The sequence below is a fragment of the Salmo salar genome, chromosome 18, assembly GCF_965601325.2.
Source record: "Salmo salar chromosome 18, fSalSal1, whole genome shotgun sequence".
Taxonomy (NCBI): Eukaryota; Metazoa; Chordata; class Actinopteri; order Salmoniformes; family Salmonidae; genus Salmo; species Salmo salar.
The window spans coordinates 86,532,550-86,558,973 of record NC_138308.1 but is presented as its reverse complement, the minus strand read 5'-3'; the positions used below and the strand labels follow the sequence as shown (position 1 = coordinate 86,558,973).

At 43.0% G+C, this 26,424-nt stretch overlaps 2 protein-coding genes across 3 annotated transcripts in view; both read left to right on the top strand.

Moving 5' to 3' along the window:
- Positions 1–208: 208 nt before the first annotated feature.
- On the top strand, positions 209–7,289 carry emc4 (ER membrane protein complex subunit 4). Its single transcript, NM_001279033.2, is given in 6 exon segments — positions 209–362; positions 1,011–1,155; positions 1,428–1,542; positions 2,312–2,465; positions 6,646–6,806; positions 6,943–7,289. Coding segments are annotated over 5 exon segments (564 nt in total). The 5' UTR covers positions 209–362; positions 1,011–1,057; the 3' UTR covers positions 6,979–7,289.
- An 8,479-nt stretch (positions 7,290–15,768) lies between these two features.
- Positions 15,769–26,424, top strand: part of lpcat4 (lysophosphatidylcholine acyltransferase 4) — a 15,601-nt gene continuing 4,945 nt past the window's right edge. For both annotated transcript variants that reach the window (XM_014156414.3, XM_014156413.3), the window contains exons 1-9: positions 15,769–16,244; positions 20,088–20,454; positions 21,345–21,457; positions 21,934–21,994; positions 22,295–22,353; positions 23,151–23,185; positions 25,203–25,257; positions 25,372–25,454; positions 25,634–25,759. In XM_014156414.3, the coding sequence (XP_014011889.2) occupies positions 16,155–16,244; positions 20,088–20,454; positions 21,345–21,457; positions 21,934–21,994; positions 22,295–22,353; positions 23,151–23,185; positions 25,203–25,257; positions 25,372–25,454; positions 25,634–25,759 (989 nt within the window). In that variant the 5' untranslated portion in view covers positions 15,769–16,154. The remainder of the gene's footprint in view (positions 16,245–20,087; positions 20,455–21,344; positions 21,458–21,933; positions 21,995–22,294; positions 22,354–23,150; positions 23,186–25,202; positions 25,258–25,371; positions 25,455–25,633; positions 25,760–26,424) is intronic.

The following is a 26,424-nucleotide window of genomic DNA, read 5'->3' as shown; positions in this document are numbered from 1 at the left end:
TTATCCCCCTTTTCCGTAATGTTTTTTATTTCCTCATTCAACACCCCGTCTAGCTGGTGGCGGTAATGCGCCATTAACATCGGATGCCAACCGCCTTTAAAACCCCATTTGAAGAAGTTTTATTTTTCTACTACTATGTTTGCCCACAAGAAGGCAGTGAAGAGCGACATCAATAATGAAACGTCATCATTTTGAGACCGACCATCGTATGTTATTTTTTTTTCTCGACCATCATATGTCGTCCATTCAAGTTGTGTTCACTGCTTGTGATTTAATTTGATGATTATCCATTATTTGCCTGCTAATTCTGCACAATAGTAATATAAAAGCATATTAAACAGTAGTTGGAACGTGTCTGTAAGGTAAGGAATGTTGTCATTTTATTTATTTAACCTCTGTTTACTATAGTAGATGTCTGAATCTAGCTAGTAACGGCAGCTAACTAAGATTGCATGCTATCAAGCTAGCCAGCTGCATCAGCACATTTATAATCTATTAGCAGAAGTCCCAGTTTACATTAGGGACATGTCTTGACAGCGCCTTTAAATGTAAATGACGTCTATAAACGTATTGTTAACATTCAAACACATCGTAAGCAGATACTTTTTTTTAAAGATCCTATTCTGGATTTTCTGTCTTGCCTCTGATATTGAACTCTGCATTGTTGAAGAGCTTGTAATGAGACATTCCCTGTATGGTTTACACCTGCTGTAATCTGGCATGTGACAAATACACTTTGATTTTGATTGTAGCCAGATCTAGCGTTTCTTTCACATTTAAAACGAAACCAATACGTTTCACCCCTGTAATAGTCTTGTTTGATGTATGTCAAGTCAAACCAAGGCCTTTTCCCTTTCCTCTAGCTGAAAATATTTGTTGTTTTGTAATAGTCTCTGACACAAGCAAGATCTATGAAGTTCTGCAAAAACAAAGATCTGTGTTCGTTTTGGTCATTGTTAATATGTAGTTCAGTTCCTTTCATGTAATAATGTTGTGTTTTCACTTTGCAGGGTTTGGTGCTACTTTGTGTGGTTGTTCAGCAGAGTTCTACGTTGCCATGGCGACTCCAGGGGGACAGGGGGGAGGGGCGTTGTCTACAAGAGGAGGAGCTAGGAGGATGAAATGGGCTTTGGAGCTGACATTGGGCAATGCCAGGTAAGAAGAGAAACCCACAGGTGCGTAGGGTTTAGTGGTTGATTTTTGGATTGGAACTCTTATCAGCCATGTTGATTTTACCTGACAAATGGTGGATTATTGTTCCCAGAGCCCACATTTGATCATGAATTCAGATACACGGGCATGACCTGCTTGAAGAACTAGCTACCTTGTTAGAACTATGAATAACCTTTATATCCTATACTACAGCCTCTCTCACCATCTATAGCCCTCTGAATAAAGTGAACTGAACTGACCTCTGTCTCTTCCAGGGGCCGTGGTGACAGACAGAGTAACCAGGGAGATGTGATGTATCCAATTGGCTATTCAGACAAACCAGTCCCAGATACCAGCATCCAGGAATCAGACAAAAACCTGGTGGAGAAGGTAGGTAGTGTAGAGGAGGAATTTAAATGATCTGATCTGTTTGTGCTTTTGCCAAATCCGTTGCTGTCATTGTCAGTGAGTGACAGGAAGTTTGCATGGTAGCACAAACAGACTGGACTTTGGGCTACATATGATCAGGATGCATTAACAAATCTCCCTTTGCACATTGTACTTAAAAAAAGAAAATGCCTTGAATATACAAGTAACTGCCAAACTAAAGGAAACATTTCAGTAAATGAGGGATACAAAGTACATTGAAAGCAGGTGCTTCCACACAGGTGTGGTTCCTGAGTTAATTAAGCAATCAACATCTCATCCTGGTTAAGGTTGTGTATAAAAATGCCCAGTTGCCCATTGTTTTAGCTACCATGGCTAGAAGAAGAAATCTCAGTAACTTTGAAAGAGGTCTCAAAGGAGCATAGGGGGTTTAAAGGGTGTTTATCTCAGTCTCCAGAACTCAACCCAATTGAACACTTTCGGGAGATTCTTGAGCGGCACAATATCCCCCTTTTCCGCAATTGTTTTTATTTTATTTATTTATTCAACAAAAGACTTTGGAATTTCTCATTGAAGAATGGCGTCAAATCCCTCCAATAGAGTTCAAGACACTTGTAGAATCTATGCCAAGGTGCATTGAAGCTGTTCTGGCAACCCAACGCCCTTTTAAGACACTTTACGTTGGTGCTTCCTTTTTTTTGGCAGTTACCTGTAGATTGTTATTAACTTCTTTTCTCTCGCTCTTCCCCCTACCTCTCTACACCCATGACAGCGTTGCTGGGACGTAGCTCTGGGGCCCCTGAAGCAGATTCCTATGAATCTATTCATTATGTACATGTCTGGTAACACCATATCCATCTTCCCCATCATGATGGTCTGTATGATGGCCTGGAGGCCCATCCAGGCTCTCATGTCCATGTCTGCCAGTGAGTGTTTATTTAACCAATAAGGCACCTTGTGTGGGTTTGTGGTATATGGCCAATATACCACGACTAAAGGCTGTTCTTAAGCACAACGCAATGCAGAGTGCCTGGATACAGCCCATAGCCGTTGTTAGGTTCTGACAAGCAGAGTGAAAAACTAACGGAGAACTAGGAAAAGCTCAAACCAAGTTTATTCACCCAATGGGTCAGACAGCTGGAACGACAAAGACATGTTCCCACCAGCACAAGTATTTATTCCCCACTTTAGGTGATGTCTCCTCCTCTCTAAACATGACATCTTTGTTGCTAGGCAGGAAGTTAAGTGATGTGTGTAATAAACTGTTCCTTCTCCCTTAATGTGTCCTGACCTGACCTCGGCCCCCATTCCTCACTAAACCACATCTCTCCACCCTTATCAGTGACCGCAACCATGTGATTGCCTTTTCCCTTACTTAGTAACTCTCCAAGCCCATGGCTCATATTCACCCTTAATTGACCCCACCATATACATTCCTCCTATGTATAACCATTAACTTCTGGTGTATTTCAAATAATAACCCAACAACTGAAACCAGACTGTAGCCCTTCTCCACTCCATAGGGTCCCTAATATCTAACAATAACATGTTCTGTTAGAACTCTGCATTCTACTCTCTCCCTCAGTGACATGAATAAGGATATTTCAAGTTTAGAAGTCAGTACCCATCAGTCCCCCCTTTTGAATAATAATTCCAGCTGGAGCTTTTGACTTTCTTCATTTCCTCCTTCTGGTTCCTAAGAGTGACAGCACAAGACTTGAAAGCAAATAGAAACACAAAACATAACAAGTATTAATAATGTGCTATGGTATGCATAATTATATGAACTCGGGAAAAAAAGAAACGTCCTCTCACTGTCAACTGCGTTTATTTTCAGCAAACTTAACATGTGTAAATATTTGTATGAACATAACAAGATTTGACAACTGAGACATAAACCAAACAAGTTCCACAGACATGTGACTAACAGAAATTGAATAATTTGTCCCTGAACAAAGGGGGGGGTCAAAATCAAAAGTAAAAGTCAGTATCTGGTGTGGCCAGCAGCTGAATTAAGTACTGCAGTGCATCTCCTCCTCATGGACTGCACCAGATTTGCCAGTTCTTGCTGTGAAATGTTTCCACCAAGGCACCTGCAAGTTCCCAGACATTTCTGGGGGGCATGGCCCTAGCCCTCACCCTCCGATTGAGATCTGGGCTCTTCGCTGGCCATGGCAGAACACTGACATTCCTGTCTTGCAGGAAATCACGCACAGAATGAGCAGTATGGTTGGTGGCATTGTCATGCTGGAGGGTCAATATCAGGATGAGCCTGCAGGAAGGGTACCACATCATGAGGGAGGAGGATGTCTTCCCTGTAACGCACAGCGTTGAGATTGCCTGCAATAACAACAAGCTCAGTCCGACGATGCTGTGACACACCGCCACATAGCATGACGAACCTTCCACCTCCGAATCGATCCCGCTCCAGAGTACAGGCCTCGGTGTAACGCTCATTCCTTCGACGTTAAACGCGAATCCGACCATCACCCCTGGTGAGACAAAACCGCAACTCATCAGAGAAGAGCACTTTTTGCCAGTCCTGTCTGGTCCAGCGACGGTGGGTTTGTGCCTGCAGGCGACATTGTTGCCGGTGATGTCTGGTGAGGACCTGCCTTACAACAGGCCTACAAGCCCTCAGTCCAGCCTCTCAGCCTATTGCGGACAGTCTGAGCACTGATGGAGGGATTGTGCGTTCCTGGTGTAACTCGGGTAGTTGTTGTTGCCATCTTGTACCTGTCCCGCAGGTGTGATGTTCGGATGTACTGATCCTGTGCAGGTGTTGTTACACGTGGTCTGCCACTGCGAGGACGATCAGCTGTCCGTCCTGTCTCCCTATAGTTTTTCAGAGTCAGTATAAAGGCCTCTTTAGTGTCCTAAGTTTTCATAACTGTGACCTTAATTGCCTACCGTCTGTAAGCTGTTAGTGTCTTAACGACCATTCCATAGTTCATTCATTGTTTATGGTTCATTGGACAAGCATGGGAAACAGTGTTTAAACCCTTTACAATGAAGATCTGTGAAGTTATTTGGATTTTTACGAATTATCTTTGAAATACAGGGTCCTGAAAAAGGGACGTTTCTTATTTTGCTGAGTTTATATGCAAAGAAAAACCCAAGTTTGATAACATGACGATTCCCACTCTCTCTTCGTCTGACTCTATGCCTTCAGGATACTTTTCTGCTGGATTCCACTAAAATTAAGGCCATATAAAGCCTCATGCTTTCACCCAGTCTTCCCCTGTCAGGCCACAGGCTCCAAGAGGTGTTCCCAAGCCATGTCATTTTCACTTCACTCCCCATCTCTTTCCTCCTCCATGTCCATCCGATATAGACATGCGGTGGCCTTAATCAACTTTACTTCATCTTGAGGTAACTCAGCACTGTATATACGTTTCAACATCAATGCCCTCAAAATATGATATCCCAACAATGCTACTAAAGTAACCCCTGCTACTACTAACACTGCCCCTGGCGCGTACTTCACAATACCCTTCATTTGCTCTGTAGTCCAGTTCCATGCTGTTGCTATATTATCCTTTGCCATTGCTACAACTCCTACAGTTACTGTCCCTACAGCGACTGCCGTGAGAATAGCTATTGCCCGTGAATCTGTCTCCTGCTCTCCTGTTATCTTCGTGGTTCACTGATAAGTCTAGGACTGAACCTTTTCAGATACTCCCTACCTGTCTCCCAACTCATACCCTGTTCCCTAACCACCAACATCTTCAGTGACCTCCTGTGTTCTGCTACAGTTGGTACCTGTGGATAATACTTCCCTGTGCTCAGGTTAGGTACACATCGCACATCCCAAAGCCGATCTACACCCCACCCCTTTGTGAACACCCTCGTTACAGTGTAATAATTGTGTCACTCGGTCCCAATCTTCTGGGAGGTGTGTCAAGTGTTTGCTGGCTGTTAGAAATGGGGGAGAGATTAGTGGCGTTGGAAGAGTATCCAACCTAACAAAACTCTGAGTCACATGTTTCTTAATCCCACTCTGCAGGAGATGCTATTATTACCGCTAACTTCCCTTCTGGGGATTTGGCATCCTATATACAGGGATCTGTGGCTATTATTTCAAGCACTGTACCTTCTTTGACAAACCAATCACTGAAAGTTGACAGTGGTGTCTGAAATGATTACACTATCTCTGCTACTCTCACCATGATCTAGGTGTGTGTGTGTGTGTGTGTGTGTGTGTGTGTGTGTGTGTGTGTGTGTGTGTGTGTGTGTGGTGTGTGTGTGTGTGTGTGTGTGTGTGCGTGTGTGTGTGTGTAACGTTCAATTTAACTTCATAGTAGTCTCTATATTGTGCACAGTTAGCCGTCCTCCCTCTGCTACGAGCTTTGCCCTGTAACAATATACATAGAGGAGTGGTATCATTCCCCACTCACTGGGAATGTGATGAAATAAATCATTCTCTACTATTATTCTGACATTTCACATTTTTAAAATAAAGTGGTGATCCTAACTGACCTAAGACGGGGATTTTTTTTTTTTTTACAAAGATCAAATGTCAGGAATTGTGAATCTGAGTTTAAATGTATTTGGCTAAGGTGTATGTAAACATCAGTCTTCAACTGTACATCTGTACAAATACACAAAATGGCAAAAGCGTAGCTCTACCTTTCCCTCTGAGACTACAGTAGTGGTCACCTCAACTTTATTAAGGAAACATGTACTTACTGTGATTGTCTCACCTAGCTACTTATGATGAATGCACTAACTAAGTCACTCTGGACAAGAGTGTCCGCTAAATCACTAAAATGTCAAATGTTGTCAACCTTTCTCCTGGAGCTCTCCTGAACCTACATATCATAATTGAATTATTACCTCGACTAACCTGTTCCCCCGCACATTGACTGTACCGGTACCCCCTGTATATAGCCTCGCTACTGTTATTTTATTGTTGCTCTTTAATTATGTTATTTTTCTATTTTTTTACTTCAGTTTATTTTTGTAAATACTTTTTCTTAACTGCACTGTTGGTTAAGGGCTTGTAAGTAAGCATTTCACTGTTGTATTTGGCGCATGTGACATACAATTTCATTTGACGTATTTTATAAGCATGTTACCACTGCTCACTGTTGCATTTTCTCTCAGCGTTCAAGCTGTTGGAGAACTCTAACCAGCAGTGGCTTCAGGGGCTGGTCTATTCTGTAGGAAACCTGCTTGGCTCTGCATTGGCTATCTACAAGTGTCAATCAATGGGGCTCCTCCCAACGCACTCTTCTGATTGGCTCGCTTTCATAGAACCGCCTATGGTGAGATTTTTTGCTATGCTGTTAAATTCAGTTTCCTGTTTTAGCACTTGTTTTGTGTTATATGTTTTTCAGGTTTATTTGTCATGTGTAATGAATACATTGGAAATCTTACTCACGCCTTTTCTGTCCTCTGCAGAGAATGGAGATTATGGGTGGAGGGATGGTGTTGTGAAGAGGACAGATGCGCGTGCACACTGAAATATGCTCTACTATTAATTATGAATACATGAAATCTCTTCCAAGTCTTTACAATATTCTGGCTTTTAGGTTTGTGTCAAACCCCTCAAGGTTTGTATTGATCCCTACACTTTGTTGCTGTTCTTTCGTGGGTTTTATTGCAATTTTCACAGGTGATCAAACGTTACAACTGATAATATTAGGGGGCGATCCACGTCCACCATCCTACTACATCCACATTAGGTTAAATTAAGATGTCACCATAACATGTTTTTAATTTCAACTTTTTCTCAAAATAAAAGGGTCAAAAAACAAATTAAGGTGTCAAATGTATTTTTTGCACATGTATTTATAGAAAACAACTAAAGAAAAACTTGGACAGAATAGTTGTTACAGTGAGAAATTATGACTCACTGGCAAATGTGTGAGAATGTCACTGTTCTAGAATAGTGAATAAAAACATTCTTCAGAAATAGAGATTTTCCCTTTTAACCTTGGACACGCCTCTGTTTTCAAACTTGTTTTCTCCACGTTGGTGAAGAATGTGGAAAGGTAGGTTTTGCATTGTATCATCAGGCCATTTCTTCCAAATCATCCACTTTGTCCAGGCATGTCATTTCATCAGGTGATATTTGCAACAATGGTTACATATTACTATTTCTGCTCATGCATGTTACACATTGCAAGTCTTACATTTATGGAAATTAGCAATGGCATTCTAATGATTGTTCTACCTGTAATTTTCACGCTGACAATTTTACAAAAAAAAACAGGTTAGAAGAAAAATAATGAGATTACTAACTGAAATTCCAGCCAATCATTGAGTAGCATTTGTACAGTTAAACAAATGAATCTCGCCTATTTGTATTTGTTCCCCCGCCTCCACACGATGTGGTTATTTCCAAGAGAATACGCTTTTTCAAAATGTGGTCAGAGATTGGCGATGGTAGCCAATCAACGGAGTATAGATGGCAGATAAATGAAAACTGATTTAGACTGCAGGAAAGACTTTCCTCACTATTTGCTGTCATCAATATGTCATGTTTTTTCAAAGGGTGGCTACTTTGACGACTATAAAATATTTTTGGATTTGTTTAACACTTTTCTTTGGTTACTACATGATTTCATATTTTTGATGTCTTTACTATTATTCTGCTATGTAGAAAATAGTAAAAATAAATAAAAACTTGAATGTGTAGTTCTGCCCCATCTTTGACTGGTACTGTATATGACCTGCTGCTGCTTACTATCAGGCTGTTACTAAATGAGTGAGTGAATGGTGGGAAGGGGAGGGCCAATGTGTGCAACCTCTGTAAATGCCTGTACTCTACTGCTCTATGTCACTACACAAATGCGATGATATATGTTCCGGTACCTCAGAACTCCCGAACCACCCTCTCGTGCTCACTTTTTGTTCCGCACCTCCCGAATTACAAATGAAGCACTGCCGACATGCCTAGCTGTGGCCCTCCCATCTCTCTCTCCTCACTAGCTCACTCTTTGCTGTGAAAGATGTGAGAGTTTGTTCTCAAAGTAGACTACGGTAAATAATTTCCTCCGTTCCAAAAATACTGAATCTTAGGAGTCCCCACCACACTCTCTCTTTATTTCTCCCTTTATGTCTCTGTCTCCAATCAGCATGGTGTGTGTGTGTAGAAGCCATCAGATGAGCACAATAGACAGAATCCACAGGACCAGGTTTCTTGCTTATTCCTTCTTGATTCCAGGAATCTTCCAACCAGAATTCCTGGAAAACCAGAATCATTTTGGGAAAGTTTGTACATATAATTTTGTTACTTGCTAAACCTGTTCTAGGATTCTTCTACCTTTTTGATATGCCTGTACTGGAAGAAGTAACTAGTGAACCCACTTCTGACCAAACTCTAGATGGCGCCACCAGTCCCTGGCAGGACCAGGTAAAGCAATTAGGATTGTAACGATAACGAACAGATTAAATGACACCATAGAGAGAACGTCTCCTATCTTTGCCATAATGGCTTCTTTCTCCATTTATCTCTATGCGTTTATATAGTGGCCAACTCCTTGAAATAAGAGAAAGGGGGGTACCTAGTCAGTTGTACAACAATGTGTCTTCCGCATTTAACCAAACCCCTCTGAATCAGAGAGGTGTGGGCGGCTGCCATAATCGACTTCCACGTCTTCGGCGCCCGGGGAACAGTGGGTTAACTGCCTTGCTTAGGGAGCGACAGATTTTTACCTTGTCAGCTCGGGGATTCAATCCAGCAACCTTTCGGTTACTGGCCCAACACTCTAACCACTATGCAACCTATTATAGTGTACTATATATAAGTTCTAAATTAGTGTACTATATAACTGCTTTGCTTGATCTTGGCCAGGTCGCAGTTGTAAATGAGAACTTGTTCTCAACTGGCCTACCTGGTTAAATAAACTTGAAATAAAAAACTTATAGGACATAGTGTCATTTGAGACTTAGCCATTAATATTGTTGAATCTGATTGATACTGATAGGAGTGCAGTGGTTTTGTAAAAAATATAATGCTGTTACTAACTCCCCTCTTAAGATTCTAGCTTTGGTGAGATGCCAGTACTGGAGGAAGAGGCTAATGCTACTACCACTACTGACCTCCTAACTCAAGGTGGCGCCACCAGTACAGAAACTTTATGGGAGTAAAAAGTGCATATGTTCTTTAGGAATGTAGTGGAGTAAAAGTTGTCAAAAATATAAATAAAGTACAGATATGCTGAAAAATTACTTTAAAGTATTACTTAACGGGGCAATCTGCTATTCAAACAATAACAAAGCGACACCCCGCCACTGTAAGGGTCTATGGAAATCCCCATCGTTAACTGAGGAGCCACCATTTATAGTTAATGGTAATTATCCAACCATTATGTTCAATATAATAATAAACTGCGTTCATCAATCTGACTCCAATATTATGTGAATAAATGCAACAGGCTGTGTACGTCTCTGGAGGAATCTAGTCAAGCTAGCGAGCCTTGCATCACCTCTCAGTATGACTATAATGGACACGTGTCTAACTTTCACCGTTATGCAATTATTAAGGGACTAGATGCAAATGGCTAATCCTAGTGACCAATGTTCTAGCATTCATGTATTGAGGCAAGCAGATCAGATGTCAAGGTGGTACCATACAGTGCATTTGGAAAGTATTCAGACCCCTTGACATTCCCCCTCCCCCATTTTGTTACGTTACAGCCTTATTCTAAAATTGATGCAATCATTTTTCCACCCTCATCAATCTACAAACAAACCCCATAATGACAAAGTGAAAACAGGTTTAGACATTTTTGCTAATTTATTATTAAAAAAACTAACAATGGAAATATAACATTTACATAAGTATTCAGACCATTTATTCAGTACTTTGTTGAAGCACCTTTGGCAGCGACTACAGCATTTTTGGGTATGACGCTACAAGCTTGGCAAACCTGTATTTGGGGAGTTTCTCTCATTCTTCTCTGCAGATCCTCTCAAGTTATGTCAGGGTGGATGGGGAGCGTCACTGCACAGCTATTTTCAGGTCTCTCCAGAGAAGTTCGATTGGTTTCAAGTCCGGGCTCTGGCTGGGACACTCAAGGACATTCAGAGACTTGTCCCGAAGCCACTCCTGTGTTGTCTTGGCTGTGTGCTTTGGGTCATTGTCCTGTTGGATGGTGAACCTTTGCCCCAGTCTGAAATCAGAGTTTATTTACAGAATTTAAAAGGCCTACCAGTGAAAGGGAAAAGCCTACCCAGAGAGAAAGGCCTGCAGAGACTAAGAAACCTACTGAAGGAGAAACGCCTACCCAGAGAGAAACGCCTACCCAGAGAGAAACGCCTACCCAGAGAGAAACGCCTACCGAAAGTGAAAGGACTAAAAAGACCAAAAGGCCTACCGAGAGGGCGAGGCCTACCGAGAGGGCGAAGCCTACCAAGAGGGCGAAGCCTACCAAGAGGGCGAAGCCTACCAAGAGGGCGAAGCCTACCGAGTGAGGCCTATCAAGTGGGAAACACCTATCAAAAAAAGTGATTTAATAAAATACTACACACTTTGCAGTGTAGCTTTGTTGTCAAATTTGATGGTTGGCCTAATATATTGTACAGTGGTTCCACAGGAGGCTGGTGAGGGGAGGACAGCTCATAATAATGACTGGAATAGAGTGAATGGATTGGTGTCAAACTATGTTTGATGTGCTTTATACGATTAAGTAGACTCCGTTCCAGCCATTACAATGAGCCCATTCTCCCCAATGAAGGTGGCACCAGCCACCTGTGGGTGGTTTAAACTCCTTTCCCTCCTCCTCATCCCCCTCTCTCCTGCCTTCTTTCTTAGGACTCTCCCAGAGTGGATGGATGCTTGTGGGATTCTCCCTGAAGATACTGGTCACACCACACCTTCACAACAGTCAGCGTGCCTGGACCAAACACTAACCACCTCCTCTTTAACATGCGGTTATATTTATCTTGCCTTTTTAATAAGCTGGCTCATTGAAATACACTGTACTGTACACTTTGGTTACCTACTTACATTGAAAATACTGAGTTACATTTAATCAGTTACATGCACAGTTACATCAGAACAGTGATTATTCACCACAAACTGGTAGAAGCGTTTTCCTTTAACGAGTCCGACGAGTCCAATGTGAAGGATATACTGCTTTCCTGGGAACAGGCCCAAATCCCTGTCATTTGCGTGAAGAGAAGACAGAGAAAAAGGGGGCGGAGGTCGGGCTGCCTTTATGAGAATTTGTTGGCGAGTGAGTAAAATGAGTAAACCCCCACTGCCATCAGTTCTATTGGCAGACATCCAATCATTGGAAAATAAAATCGATGACCTACGAGCAAGATTAAACTACCAACGGGACATTCAAAACTGTAGTATCTTATGTTTCAATGAGTTGTGGCTGAACAATGACATGAACAACATACAGCTGGCAGGTTTTACACTGTATTGGCAGGATAGAACAGCAGCATCTGGTAAGACAAGGGGTGGCGGTCTATGTATATTTGTAAACAACAGCTGGTGCACTATATCTAAGGAAGTCTCAAGGTTTTGCTCGTCTGAGGTAGAGTATCTCATGATAAGCTGTAGACCACACTACCTACCTAGAGTTTTTATCTGTATTTTTCGTATCTGTCTACATACCACCACAGACCGATGCTGGCACTAAGACCGCACTCAATGAGCTGTATACCGCCATAAGCAAACAGGAAAACGCTCATCCAGAGGCGGCGCTCCTAGTGGCCAGGGACTTTAATGCATGGAAACTTAAATCCGTTTTACCAAATTTCCACCGGCATGTTAAATGTGCAACTAGAGGGAAAAAAACTCTAGACCACGTTTTCTCCACACACAGAGACGCGAACAAAGCTCTTGCCCTCCATTTGGCAAATCTGACCATAACTCTATCCTCCTGAGTACACCACATCAGTCACTGGCTTCATCAACAAGTGCATCGATGACGTCGTCCCCACAGTGACTGTACGTACATACATACCCCAACCAGAAGCCATGGATTACAGGCAACATTCGCACTGACCTAAAGGGTAGAGCTGCCGCTTTCAAGGAGTGGGACTCTAACCCGGAAGCTTATAAGAAATCCCGATATGCCCTCCGACGAACCATCAAACAGGCAAAGTGTCAATACAGGACTACGATTGTATCGTACTACATCGGCTCCAGAGTGTGCAAAGCTGTCATCAAGGCAAAGGGTAGCTACTTTGAAGAATCTCCAAAATAAAATAGATTTTGATTTGATTAACAATTTGTTGGTTATTACATGATTCCATATGTGTTAATTCATAGTTTTGATGTCTTCACTTTATTCTACAATGTAGAAAATAGTAAAAAATATAGAAAAACCCTTGAATGAGTAGGTGTGTCCAAACTTTTGACTGGTACTGTACATATTACCTCAATTACCTCGACTAACCTGTGCCCCCGCACATTAACTCTGTACCGGTACCCTCTGTATTTAGCCTCGCTACTGTTATATTATTGTTGCTCTTTAATTATTTGTTATTTTTCTATTTTTTTACTTCAGTTTTATTTTTTTGTATTTCTTTTGTTTGTAAATACTTTCACTTATTTTTTTTAAAACTGCTTGTTGGCTAAGGGCTTGTAAGTAAGCATTTCACTAAGGTGAAATGCGCTGAATACTGTTGTATTCGGCGCATGTGACAAATGAAATTTGATTAGATTTGATTTACTACTAAATGACCTAGACGATTGGCTAACCTGTGCTCATTCACGAGAACATCTCACATCTTCCCTGTGGCTCAGTTGTTAGAGCATGGTGTGTGCAACACCAGGGTTGTGGGTTCGATTCCCACGGGGGGCCAGTATAAAAAATAAAAAAATGTATGAAATGTATGCATTCACTACTGTAAGTCGCTCTGGATAAGAGCGTCTGCTAAATGACTAAAATGTAAAAAAAAATGTAAAGCCTCCTGGGCCGCACACAAACTGTAATGTTTGTGGGCATGCAGATCGACTCGTCTCTAATGAGGGCCCACCTCACCGAAGAGAAAGTCCAGAAATTGTAGTTCACCTCAATGTTTTTGTCCAAAACCAGAAGGTGACTGTTTTTCAGTGTCAGAGACCGATGGGTCTCCTCTCCGCAGCCTCTTTTTTGACCCCATTGGGCCTTCTACACTTGCAGAGACCCCTGCAGAGTTGGTTCAATGCTCAGGGTTTACATCCCAAGGAAGACAGGTATTGTCGTCTGACTGTGTCCAAGGAATGTACCTGAGCAGTGGCAAGATAGCAATCACTGAAATTCCTTTCAGTCGAGATACGCCTGGGCAGAGTCCATCGGAGGGAACTGGTCCAAACAGACGCCTCCTTGACAGGCTGGTGAGCAGGTATTGAGGAGGAGGGAGACCAGCGGGACATGGAGCCCCAGCTGGTCCAAACTCCCCATCATCATGCTGGAGTTGAGAGAAATCCAACTAGCTGGGCTCAATTCTTCTCCTACAACTGCGAGACAAACCGGTGCTGGTACAGACAGACAGCACCACAGTGGTAGCGTACATAAACCACCAAGGGGGTTTGGGTTCCATCCGCCTCCACCAGATGGCACTTACACTTCTGCTGTGGTCACAGAAGAATCTGGCTTCACTGCAAGCTGTACACCTCCTAGGGACTCTGTAGCGGACATGCTGTCCAGCGAGGCCCTCAGGAAGGGGAGTGGCTAAAGAATCTTGCTTCACTGCGAGCTGTCCACCTCCCAGGGACTCTGCAGCGGACATGCTGTCCAGGGAGGCCCTCAGGAAGGGGAGTGGTTACCGCATCCCTGAATAGTGAGGGGAAGCAGAGTTGAATCTGTTTGCCTCAGAGAAACACACAGTGCCCCCTCTGGTTCTTGATATCCCCCCGGACCACTTGGTCTAGATGCCCTGGCTATACACCTTTCCCCGATCCCGCTGATTCCAGTGACTCTGGTCAGAATCAGGGAAGCGGGCCACCAGGTCCTTCTGATTTCCCTGAGATGGCAGAGACACCACTGGTTCAGCACAATACTGTCACTCCTAGCAGGGACAGCATGGGAACTACCTCGGAGGCTGGACCTATTATCAGCGAAAATGGTCTGGTTTAGATTTTGAGCCCTCTGTTGTTAACATCTTACAGAGTGTCAGGGCTCCGTCCACCACATGAATCTATGACACAAGGTGGCGCGAGTTCTGCCAGTGGTGTGGGGAGCAGGGGGTTGCTCCAGAATCTTGTAGCATTCATGTATTCATCAATTTATTTATTGATCTAAATTATTTGTATGCATTCATGCATCTATCTATTTATATGTGCATGTATTTATTTATTCATGTCTTAATCTATTTATGTCTGTGTGCATTTTATTTATTCATGCATTTATTTCTAATTATGGCAGATTTGGTCCTCCATACAATTTACCTACTTGTTGTTTGTTTCTATGTTCTATAGCCTGTCTCATGTTGCTATGTAGGCCTAAATAATGTTGACTGAGATTGGATGATGGAACATGATGTTCCACAGATTGCGACAGATGTCCATGGTCCATTCTATAGCCGACATTCTAATCGAACACATTTCTCCAATATTAGGTGTATGAGAATAGACAATGCGTCATTTAGCAATGCAGCCAAGGATGACTATTTTCTCAAAACATGACAAGCTTATTAAATGGGCTAAATGTAAAACAAATGATCAATAGTTTTTTTGGCACGATAAATTAACTTTAACACCCTAATTAGATGACTGTCGTTCGACTGGGCGTGTAGGCCAATAGGCTAAACATGTAGTACCAGTGACAGAATTTTTAACCGGTTCAACTTGATGCCACTTCGGTGGTTGCTTGGATGTCAGTGAGGGGATTCGATTAATCTGTCTCGGGCGTCCGGTTAGGCGTGTTTTTCACCGGGTGAAATTTGATTGCATTCGTTTTGGAACCGGGCTGCCTCATAGGCGTGAGCCAGGTGCCACGTTCAAGGCCCACGGCGACATCGGCTCAAAACAAAAGTGATGTAATTAAGCATGTGGGGTAATGAGTAGCACATGCAAAATTGATTGCCATATCTGCCTTATCAATGAAAAGTCGTTTGAAAATTCCAAAATATACTTTATGGAAATTATATGTGTTTCTGGACGATGCACCATGCTGCCTTGTTAACAAAATGACCAAGCTACACATATTACTGTTCGATTTGAGAGGCTCTTCTCCCTTACCGCTTTTCCCCGTTCACCGTCACGGTCCATAGACCGGTGTCTCGCGGCTCAGCATAATCGAATCCTCCCATTGACAGCGTCTTTCACTTGTCAAGTCTTTCTGAAGGGGCGTGACAGGTGTGGTATGTTAAAAGGATGGACTAACTACCTAGGTTGTTATTCTTTTACTTTATGTGCAAGGACGCTAGCGCACCTTTCTTATGAAGTTCATTGTGTTGTAGTACAATAAATCAACGTTTGGGATTTTTTGTTTGTTTTGTACGGGTTCACGTCTTCACTTGGCTAGTTTTCATTTTGGACTTGTCTTTATTTATTTTTTATCCAACCAGCTTTTTCAGGTTTTATGCAAAGTAAAACAGTTGCAGCGGAATTAAACGTTCGACACTACGGTATATGTATTACCATTCAGTGAATACCTCACACAACAAAGCTGAAAGGGTTACTTTGAAATCTGGTTTGATCTGTCAAGGCTTGCCTGGTCGCCATGGAGAGGCAGAACAGTCACCAAGCAACTTATTCTTCCCAACACCCATTTGTGCACACGTTGAAACTGACCAGGGCGCAGTTAATAAGGGTGAGTTGTCTTATTATACTTGAGGAAATGTGGTAAGAGATGCACAACGATCATACCTCCAAAACATAACTAACCTCTCACCATTATGCCTAGCCTGGGCAGCCGCCAGTGGGCGTTATGGATCTCCACTATCCAAACATAGCGCCCACTAGCGGCTGCCCGGCAGGCTACATTCTATTTATGCCACTTTCACACTAATCAATATTCACGATTGATTAATGATTATCCGTAATCATGGTAGCGTCCATATTTAATGTAGTCATTAAATGAAGTGTTCAGAAATATATTATATTATTATTTATAATAAAAGTGACACTACATTATTCACCATTCCGTTTCTATTGGGCACAACATGATCTGAAAACACAACCAAAACAAAATGCCTCCAACAAGTTGGTAGAGTCAACAAGTTTGATGTAGTCATTGCGTGCTAGGAATATGGGACAGAAAAGGAAACGTTTGTCTACTTTAATACACTATAAGGGAATTTGTCCAAATACTTATGACACCTTCAAATAAAACAGATATGTATGAAAATACCCACAAATAAAAAGTGACATTCTGTACTGTCGACTCATGAAATATTTGATCTGAAATTCAAAATGCTGGAGTATAGTGCCAAATTAAACATTTTAGCTTCACTGTCCAAATAAATACGAAAGGGATGTATGTCTCTGTGTGCAATGCATGTATGATACAGTTGAAGTCAGACGTTTACGTACACTTAGGTTGGAGTCATTAAAACTTGTTTTTCAACCACTCCACAAATTTCTTGTTAACAAACTATAGTTTTGGCAAGTCGGTTAGGACATCTACTTTGTGTATAACACAAGTAATTTTTCCAACAATTGTTTACAGAGAGATTATTTCACTTATAATTCACTGTATCACAATTCCAGTGGGTCAGAAGTTTACATACACTAAATTTACTGTGCCTTCAAAACAGCTTGAGAAATTACGGAAAATGATGTCATGGTTTAAGAAGATTCTGATAGGCTAGTTGACATAATTTGAGTCAATTGGAGGTGTAGCTGTGGATGTATTTCAAAACCTACCTTCAAACTCAGTGCCTCTTTGCTTGACATCATGGGAAAATCAAAAGAAATCAGCCAAGACCTCAGAACCAAAAAATTGTAGACCTTCACAAGTCTGGTTAATACTTTGGAGCAATTTCCAAACGCCTGAAGGTACCACATTCATCTGTACAAACAATAGTACGCAAGTATAAACACCATGGGACCACGCAGCCGTCATACTGCTCAGGAAGGAGATGCGTTTTGACTCCTAGACATGAATGTACTTTGGTGCGAAAAGTGCAAATCAATCCCAGAACAACAGCAAAAGACCTTGTGAAGATGCTGGAGGAAACATGTACAAAAGTATCTATATCCACAGTAGAACGAGTCCTATATCGACATAACCTGAAAGGCCGCTCAGCAAGGAAGAAGCCACTGCTCCAAAACCACCATAAATAAGCCAGACTACGGTTTGCAACTCCACATGGAGACAAAGATCGTACTTTTTGGAGAAATGTCCTCTGGTCTGATGAAACAAAAATAGAACTGTTTGGCTATAATGACCATTGTTATGTTTGGAGGAAAAAGGGGGAGGCTTGCAAGCCGAAGAACACCATCCCAACCGTGAAGCACGGGGTGGCAGCATCATGTTGTGGGGGTGCTTTGCTGCAGGAGGGACTGGTTCACTTTACAAAATAGATGGCATCATGAGGAAGGAAAAATATGTGGATATATTGAAGCAACATCTCATGACATCAGTCAGGAAATTAAAGCTTAGTCGCAAGTGGGTCTTCCAATTGGACAATGACCTCAAGCATACTTCCAAAGTTGTGGGAAAATGGCTTAACTTCTCTAGGGTCGGCGGGACGAAATCGTAACAGCCAGTGGAATCCTGTGGCGCGTTATTCAAATACCTTAGAAATGCTATTACTTCAATTTCTCAAACATATGACTATTTTACACCATTTTAAAGACAAGACTCTCGTTAATCTAACCACACTGTCCGATTTCAAAAAGGCTTTACAATGAAAGCAAAACATTAGATTATGTCAGCAGAGTACCCAGCCAGAAATAATCAGACACCCATTTTTCAAGCTAGCATATAATGTCACATAAACCCAAACCACAGCTAAATGCAGCACTAACCTTTGATGATCTTCATCAGATGACACACCTAGGACATTATGTTATACAATACATGCATGTTTTGTTCAATCAAGTTCATATTTATATCAAAAACCAGCTTTTTACATTAGCATGTGACGTTCAGAACTAGCATACCCCCCGCAAACTTCCGGTGAATTTACTAAAAATGTACTAAATTACTCACGATAAACGTTCACAAAAAGCATAACAATTATTTTAAGAATTATAGATACAGAACTCCTCTATGCACTCGATATGTCCGATTTTAAAATAGCTTTTCGGTGAAAGCACATTTTGCAATATTCTAAGTAGATAGCCCGGCATCACAGGGCTAGCTATTTAGACACCCAGCAAGTTTAGCACTCACCAAAGTCAGATTTACTATAAGAAAAATTTTATTACATTTTTTACATTTTACATTTTAGTCATTTAGCAGACGCTCTTATCCAGAGCGACTTACAGTAGTGAATGCATACATTTCATACAATTTCATACATTTTTTTTTTTTTTTTTTTTTTTTTTTTTTTTTTTGCTGGCCCCCCGTGGGAAACGAACCCACAACCCTGGCGTTGCAAACACCATGCTCTACCAACTGAGAATACCTTTGGTGTTCTTCGTCAGAATGCACTCCCAGGACTTCTACTTCAATAACAAATGTTGGTTTAGTCCCAAATAATCCATAGTTATATCCAAACAGCGGCGTTTTGTTCGTGCGTTCAAGACACTATCCGAAAGGGTAAAGAAGAGTGACGAGCATGACGCATTTCGTGACAAATTTCTAAATATTCCATTACCGTACTTCGAAGCATGTCAACCGCTGTTTAAAATCAATTTTTATGCCATTTTTCTCATAAAAAAGCGATAATATTCCGACCGGGAATCTGCGTTTAGGTAAAAAGACGAAAGAAAATAAAGCATGGGGTCGACTCGTGCACGCGCCTAAGCCCATTGTCCTCTGATCGGCCACTTGCCAAAAGCGCAAATGTGTTTCAGCCTGGGGCTGCCTCGATATCATTCAGCTTTTTCCCGGGCTCTGAGAGCCTATGGGAGCCGTAGGAAGTGTCACGTTACAGCAAAGATCCTCAGTCTTCAATAAACAGAGACAAGAAGAACAAGATCTTGTCAGAGAGGGCACTTCCTGTAAGGAATCTTCTCAGGTTTTTGCCTGCCATATGAGTTATGTTATACTCACAGACACCATTCAAACAGTTTTAGAAACTTTAGGGTGTTTTCTATCCAAAGCCAATAATTATATGCATATTCTAGTTACTGGGCAGGAGTAGTAACCAGATTAAATCGGGTACGTTTTTTATCCGGCCGTGTCAATACTGCCCCCTACCCCCAACAGGTTAAGGACAACAAAGTCAAAGTATTGGAGTGGCCATCACAAAGCCCTGACCTCAATCCCATAGAAAATGTGTGGGCGGAACTGAAAAATAAATAAAATCTGAAATAATTCATTCTCTCTACTATTATTCTGACATTTCACATTCTTAAAATAAAGTGGTGATCCTAATTGACCTAAAACAGGGAATATTTACTGGGATTAAATGTCAGGAATTGTGAAAAACTGAGTTTAAATGTATTTGGTTAAGGTGTATGTCAACTTCCGACTTCAACCTACCCTATGCAATATAATATCCTCCATATATGATCATATCCCTGTCCCTCCCATCCACAGGGCATGGTGTTGGGCTCCATCCTCGTCCCCATACGAGTCTTTCTGGCTGTCCTCTGCTTCCTGATCATGTGGCCTATTGCCCGGCTTCGATTGGCTGGCCTCTCAGAGGCGGAACGGTCCCGGCCAGTAACAACAGGGTGGAGGAGATGGTTACTACACCCCATCATCTGGTTCCTTAGCCGGGCAGTGTTTTTCTTCCTGGGGTTCTTCTGGGTCCGGGTCAAAGGTTGTAGGGCGGGGTGTAAGGAGGCTCCTGTGCTGGCAGTGGCACCTCACAGTAGCTTCCTGGATATGTTGGTGCTGACGGAAACCCAGCTGCCTGCGGTGGTGTCTAGATCGGAGAACCAAAGCATTCCCGTTATAGGGGGTAAGTGTTATGTGGGAGACTGGGAGAGGCTCTGGATCAAAGTTGCCCTTTTAAAGAGACAGGATGGACATTTTTCTTTGGCATCACCTTCATTAAAAGAATCACATACATTTTCACATCATACACATTTAAACCAGTCAGTCCATCATTAATACATTCACTCACAAACAACCACTGTCCCAACTGCACTAGATAAGTACATATACCGATACAGTCTACTTTGCATTTAGTAGTCCAACAGCACAAGGAACTAATGAATATTTGAACACAACTCTCATGACTCTCTTCTGTATGTGGGCTTAAGTTGTATTTTTCCCTCTTTTTCTTTTTTCTTTTTCTCTTGTCTCTTTGTCCTGCACTCTCTTTCCCCACCTTCCCTATTTATCTTTCACCTTTTCCATCCCCTCCTCTCCTTCCTCTTCCTCGCCACCTCTCACATTTCCCTGTCTGTTCTCTAGTCTCTCTCTCCCTCTCTCTCTCACACATTTCCCTGTCTGTTCTCTCTAGTCTCTCTGTCCCTCTCTCACACAATTCCCTGTCTGTTCTCTCTAGTCTCTCTGTCCCTCTCTCACACAATTCCCTGTCTGTTCTCTCTAGTCTCTCTGTCCCTCTCTCTCACAATTCCCTGTCTGTTCTCTCTAGTCTCTCTCTCCCCCTCTCTCACATTTCCCTGTCTGTTCTCTCTAGTCTCTCTCTCTCCCCCTCTCTCTCTCTCTCTCTCTCTCACATTTCCCTCTGTTCTCTCTCCCTATAGAGTTTATGTCTCTCCCTCTCCTCTCTTCAGTAGCACTTCAGTGGCGTTTGTGTCCTAATGAATATAATTCTCATGTCAATATGGCTATGTCACATTATAACAGCCTTGTGTATGGTTTGTCTTTTCTCTCTCTCAGCCCTCCTGGAGTTTAACCAGTCAGTGTTGGTAAACAGGAAGGATCCAGAATCCAGAAAACGGGCTGTCGTTCAGATCAAAGAGAGGCTCATCTCCAACGGCTACTGGCCACAGGTAAGCAGGGATCAGAGGGCAGGGGTCAAAGGTCAAATTAGGCCAATGGGGGAACCGGTGTAACGTAGTAGCCCTGCCAGAGACATGCAAACCCAATTGTTGCTAGCAGACTACAAGGATTTCCTCTTGGTCTAATGGTTAAGACAGGAAACGTTGGTTCACATCCCACCAGTTACACATGTAACCTCACTGCATCAGTTTTGCGTCATATAGCACCACAACTTTGTTAACTTGCAATACCGGTATGTCACGTTCTAATAATGTTACTGGTGGCCAACAATGAACTTTACTGATGAAGGGACAGCTTTCATAGAACTGGTTTAACACACCTCTATTCATCAGTCACTGCTTTGCTTTCCCTCCTCCGAATGAACCTTCCTGATGGGACAACATAGAATTGGTTCTACTAACTCCCTTGCTTTCTAAATTCCCATTGTCTCTATTCATCAAACAGTCTCCCTCTCTCTCATGGCCAGATGCTGATGTTCCCAGAAGGCACCACTACGAACGGCACCAGTCTCATAAAGTTCAAACCTGGTAAGATTTAGACCTGGGTTCAGATACTATTTTAAATCTTTCAAATGCTTTAGCCTGCCTAGGTTGCCAGATGGGCAGGGTTTGCACTTTTGTGACTATTCTACTGGTTCCATTGTGCCAGTCAAGCTCAATCAAGCCCAGATAAAGTAGTTGAGATCATTTGAAATAGTATTTGAACCCCGGGTTGGTGAGAACATCATAAAGAATGTCACTTCTTCTACACCTAAAGTAATGGATGGTATGTTGTGTTACATAGGGGGGTGGTAGGCTGACAGGTTTGCTGTTCTGTCTCCCTCCTAGGTGCCTTCCTAGCTGGAGTCCCAGTCCAACCTGTTCTGCTGCACTACCCCAACAAACTGGTGAGTAGACTGGACTGCGTCAGTATTGGGATACAGCAGAGAAATTGAGTGGCAGAACAGAGGGATGGAACCGCTGCCTCCAGGGGTGCATGTTGTCAGGGGGAAGCAGCACTGTCACTAGTAGTTTACATACCGACGCAGCGGAAGGTGTAGGGTGAAGTTGCACGTACATTTGTACTGACTCTACACACATCCGCTCACATACAATCATCATGTGCGCTGCTGCTACTTTGTTTATCATATCCTGATGCCTAGTACCCTTACCCCTATACATATCTACCTCCATCACTCCAGTATCCCTGCACATTGTAAATATGCTATTGGAACTGACCCTGTATGCTTACTTACTACTTGTATTTATATATTGTGTTTTGTTCTACGTTGTTATTTCTAGTATTGCATTGTTGGGGTTAGAGCTAGCAAGAAAGGCATTTCACTGTACTTCTGCATGTGACATTGAAACTTGAAGTTGGCACTAGATGCTTATTTTGGGTCAGTTTTGCATTTCCCCCACTAATGGCTAAGGTTGGGCTTGTGGGATTTTAACCCGGAGCGCATTGGAATTGTGCCTGAGAGCACCCTACCTTGTCGTATAAAAAAATAGCATGTGGTTTGGTTTCTAATCATAGTTAATGTTTGTGGATGTTGGAACTCTCATGGCACCACAGCATGCCTGTACAGTCAGACGTAGGCCCATGCAATGTTCTGAACAGAATCAGATGTACTATCTGCACATGGCAGTTTACCTTCTAGAGTTATTATTTCTATGCCTTTTTAAAAAAATGCTTACTTTCTAGGATACTGTGCGCTGGACCCACAGGGGAACTACCTGGTAAGACACCATCTATATTAAATAAAAACCTTTAATAATCATTCAAATCAATCTTTATAATCATTCAAATCAATCTTTATGTGTCACATGCGCCGAATACAACAAGTGTTGACCTTACCGTAAAATGCTTACTTACAAGCCCTTAATAACCAACAGTGCAGTTCAAGAACTAAAGTAAAACATAATAAAAAAGTAACACAATAAAATAACAACGAGGCCATATAGAGGAGGTACCGGTACCGAGTCAGTGTACAGGTTAGTTGAGGTAATTTGAAGTGACTATGCATAGATAATAAACAGCGAGTAGCAGCAGTGTACAAAACAATTGGGGGGAGGGGTGGTGGCCATTTTATTAATTGTTCAGCAGTCTTATGGCTTGGGGGTAGAAGCTTTTAAGGAGACCTTTAGACCTAGACTTGGCGCTCCGGTACCACTTGCCGTGCGGCTGCAGAGAAAACAGTCTATGACTTGGGTGACTGGAGTCTCTGACAATTTTATGGGCTTTCCTCTGACACCGCCTATTATATTGGTCCTGGATGGCAGGGAGCTTGGCCCCAGTGATGTACTGGGCCATACACACTACCCTCTGTAGCGCTTTACGGTCAGATGCCAAGCAGTTGCCATACCAGGCGGTGATGCAACCGGTCAGGATGCTCTCTGGTGCAGCTGTATAACCTTTTGAGGATCTGGAGACCTATGCCAAATCTTTTCAGTCTCCTGAGGGGGAAAAGGTTTTGTCGTGCCCTCTTAATGACCGTCTTGGTGTGTTTGGACCATGATAGTTCATTGCTGATGTGGACACCAAGGAACTTGAAACTCTTGACCCGCTCCACTACAGCCCCGTCTATGTTAATGGGGGCCTGTTCGACCCGCCTTTTCCTGTAGTCCACGATCAGCTCCTTTGTCTTGCTCACATTGAGGAAGAAGTTGTTGTCCTGGCGCCACACTGCCAGTTCTCTGACCTCCTCCCTATAGGCTGTCTCATCGTTGTCGGTGATCAGGCCTACCACTGTTGTGTTGTCAGAAAACTTACTGATGGTGTTGGAGTCGTGTTTGGCCACCCAGTCATGGGTGAACATGGAGTACAGGAGGGGACTAAGTACACACCCCTGAGGGGCCCCAGTGTTGAGGATCAGCGTGGCAGATGTGTTGTTGCCTACCCTTACCACCTGGGGGCGGCCCGTCAGGAAGTTCAGGATCCAGTTGCAGAGGGAGGTGTTTAGTCCCAGGGTCCTTAGCTTAGTGATGAGCTTTGAGGGTACTATGGTGTTGAACACTGATCTGTAGTCAATGAACAGCATTCTCACATAGGTGTTCCTATTGTCCAGGTGAGAAAGCGAGTGTGGCGTGCAATAGAGATTGCATCATCTGTGGATCTGTTGGGGCTGTATGCGAATTGGAGTGGGTCTAGGGTGTCCGGGAGGATGCTGTTGTGAGCCTTGAGCAGCCTTTCAAAGAACTTAATGGCTGCAGAAGTGAGTGCTACGGGCCGGTAATCATTTAGGCAGGTTAACTTCGTATTCTTGGGCACAGGGACTATGGTGGTCTGCTTGAAACATGTGGGTATTACAGACTCGGTCAGGGAGATGTTGAAAATGTCAGTGAAGACACTTGCCAGTTGGTCCGCGCATGCTTTGAGTACACGTCCTGGTAATCCATCTGGCCCTGCGGCTGTGTGAATGTTGACCTGTTTAAGGGTCTTGCTCACATCGGCTACCGAGAACGTTATCACACAGTCATCCAGAACAGCTGGTGCTCTCGTTCATGCTTCAGTGTTGCTTGCCTCGAAGCGAGCATAAAAGGCATTTAGCTCGTCTGGTAGGCTCGAGTCACTGGGCAGCTCGCGTCTGGGTTTCCCTTTGTAGTCCGTAATAGTTTTCAAGCCCTGCCACATCCGATGAGCGTCAGAGCTCATTATCAACTTCATTATCAAATCTCAATTTCACATACATATTATTGGAAACAAGTTGTCAATAGATGATATTTCACTGCTTGGTGGGGGTGTTTTTCCCTCCAGGGTTGAGGCATTGTGGCACACCTGCTCTCAGCTCTACACTAACGTTACTGTTGAGGTAAGGCCATATTGTCCATAATCAGAATGGTCACTCACAGAAGAAAAGCGTCCTGTTTTCTCATTGGCTGTAATACCTGTCAGTAAAAAATGTATGTTCTCTTATTGGCTACAGTACCTGCCAGTATACACCCCCTCCCAGGAGGAGAAGGATGACCCTAATCTGTATGCAGACAATGTCCAGAAACTCATGGCCAAGTGAGTCTACACAGCGTGTGTGTGTAGTTTGTGGACATTTCCCAATGTTTGGCATGATGTGGTCAATTTTGCCTCTGTATTTGCATAATGTATACTTGGCTGTCTGTTTGCTTTGGATGCATGTATTTTATGAAGGTGTGTAGATGATTCTAACATCTGTAACCTCTTGTGTCTATCAGGACCCTGGGCATCCCGGCGACAGACCATGTGATGGAGGGGCGTGTTCCTACCAGAAAACTGGGAGGGCTCTCCCTCCCCCTAGAACCACCTGCCAGAGAAACTCTCTCTCTGCTGCACAAAGACGGGTAAGAGGTGTGTGTGTGTGTGTGTGTGTGTGTGTGTGTGTGTGTGTGTGTGTGTGTGTGTGTGTGTGTGTGTGTGTGTGTACACTACATGACCAAAAGTATGTGGACATCTGCTTGTCAAACATCTCATTCCAATATCATGGGCATTAATATGGAGCTGGTCCCCCCTTTGCTGCTATAACAGCCTCCACTCTTCTGGGAAGGCTTCCCACTAGATGTTGGAACATTTCTGCAGGGACTTTCTTCCATTCAGTCACGAGCATTAGTGAGGTCAGGCACTGATGTTGGGCGATTAGGCCTGGCTCGCATTTGGCATTCGATGGGGTTGAGGTCAGGGCTCTGTGCAGGCCAGTCAAGTTGTTCCACACCGATCTCGACAAACCATTTCTGTATGGACCCCGCTTTGTGCATTGGGGCATTGTCATGCTGAAACAGGAAAGGGCCTTCCCCAAACTGATGCCACAAAGTTGGAAGCGCAGTATCGTATAGAATGCATTGTATGTTGTAGCGTTAAGATTTCCCTTCACTGGAACTAAGGTGTCTAGCCCGAACCATGAAAAACAGCCCCAGACCTTTATTCCTCCTCCACCAAACTTTACAGTTGGCACTATGCATTGGGGCAGGTAGCGTTCTCCTGGCATCTGCCAAACCCAGATTAGTCCATC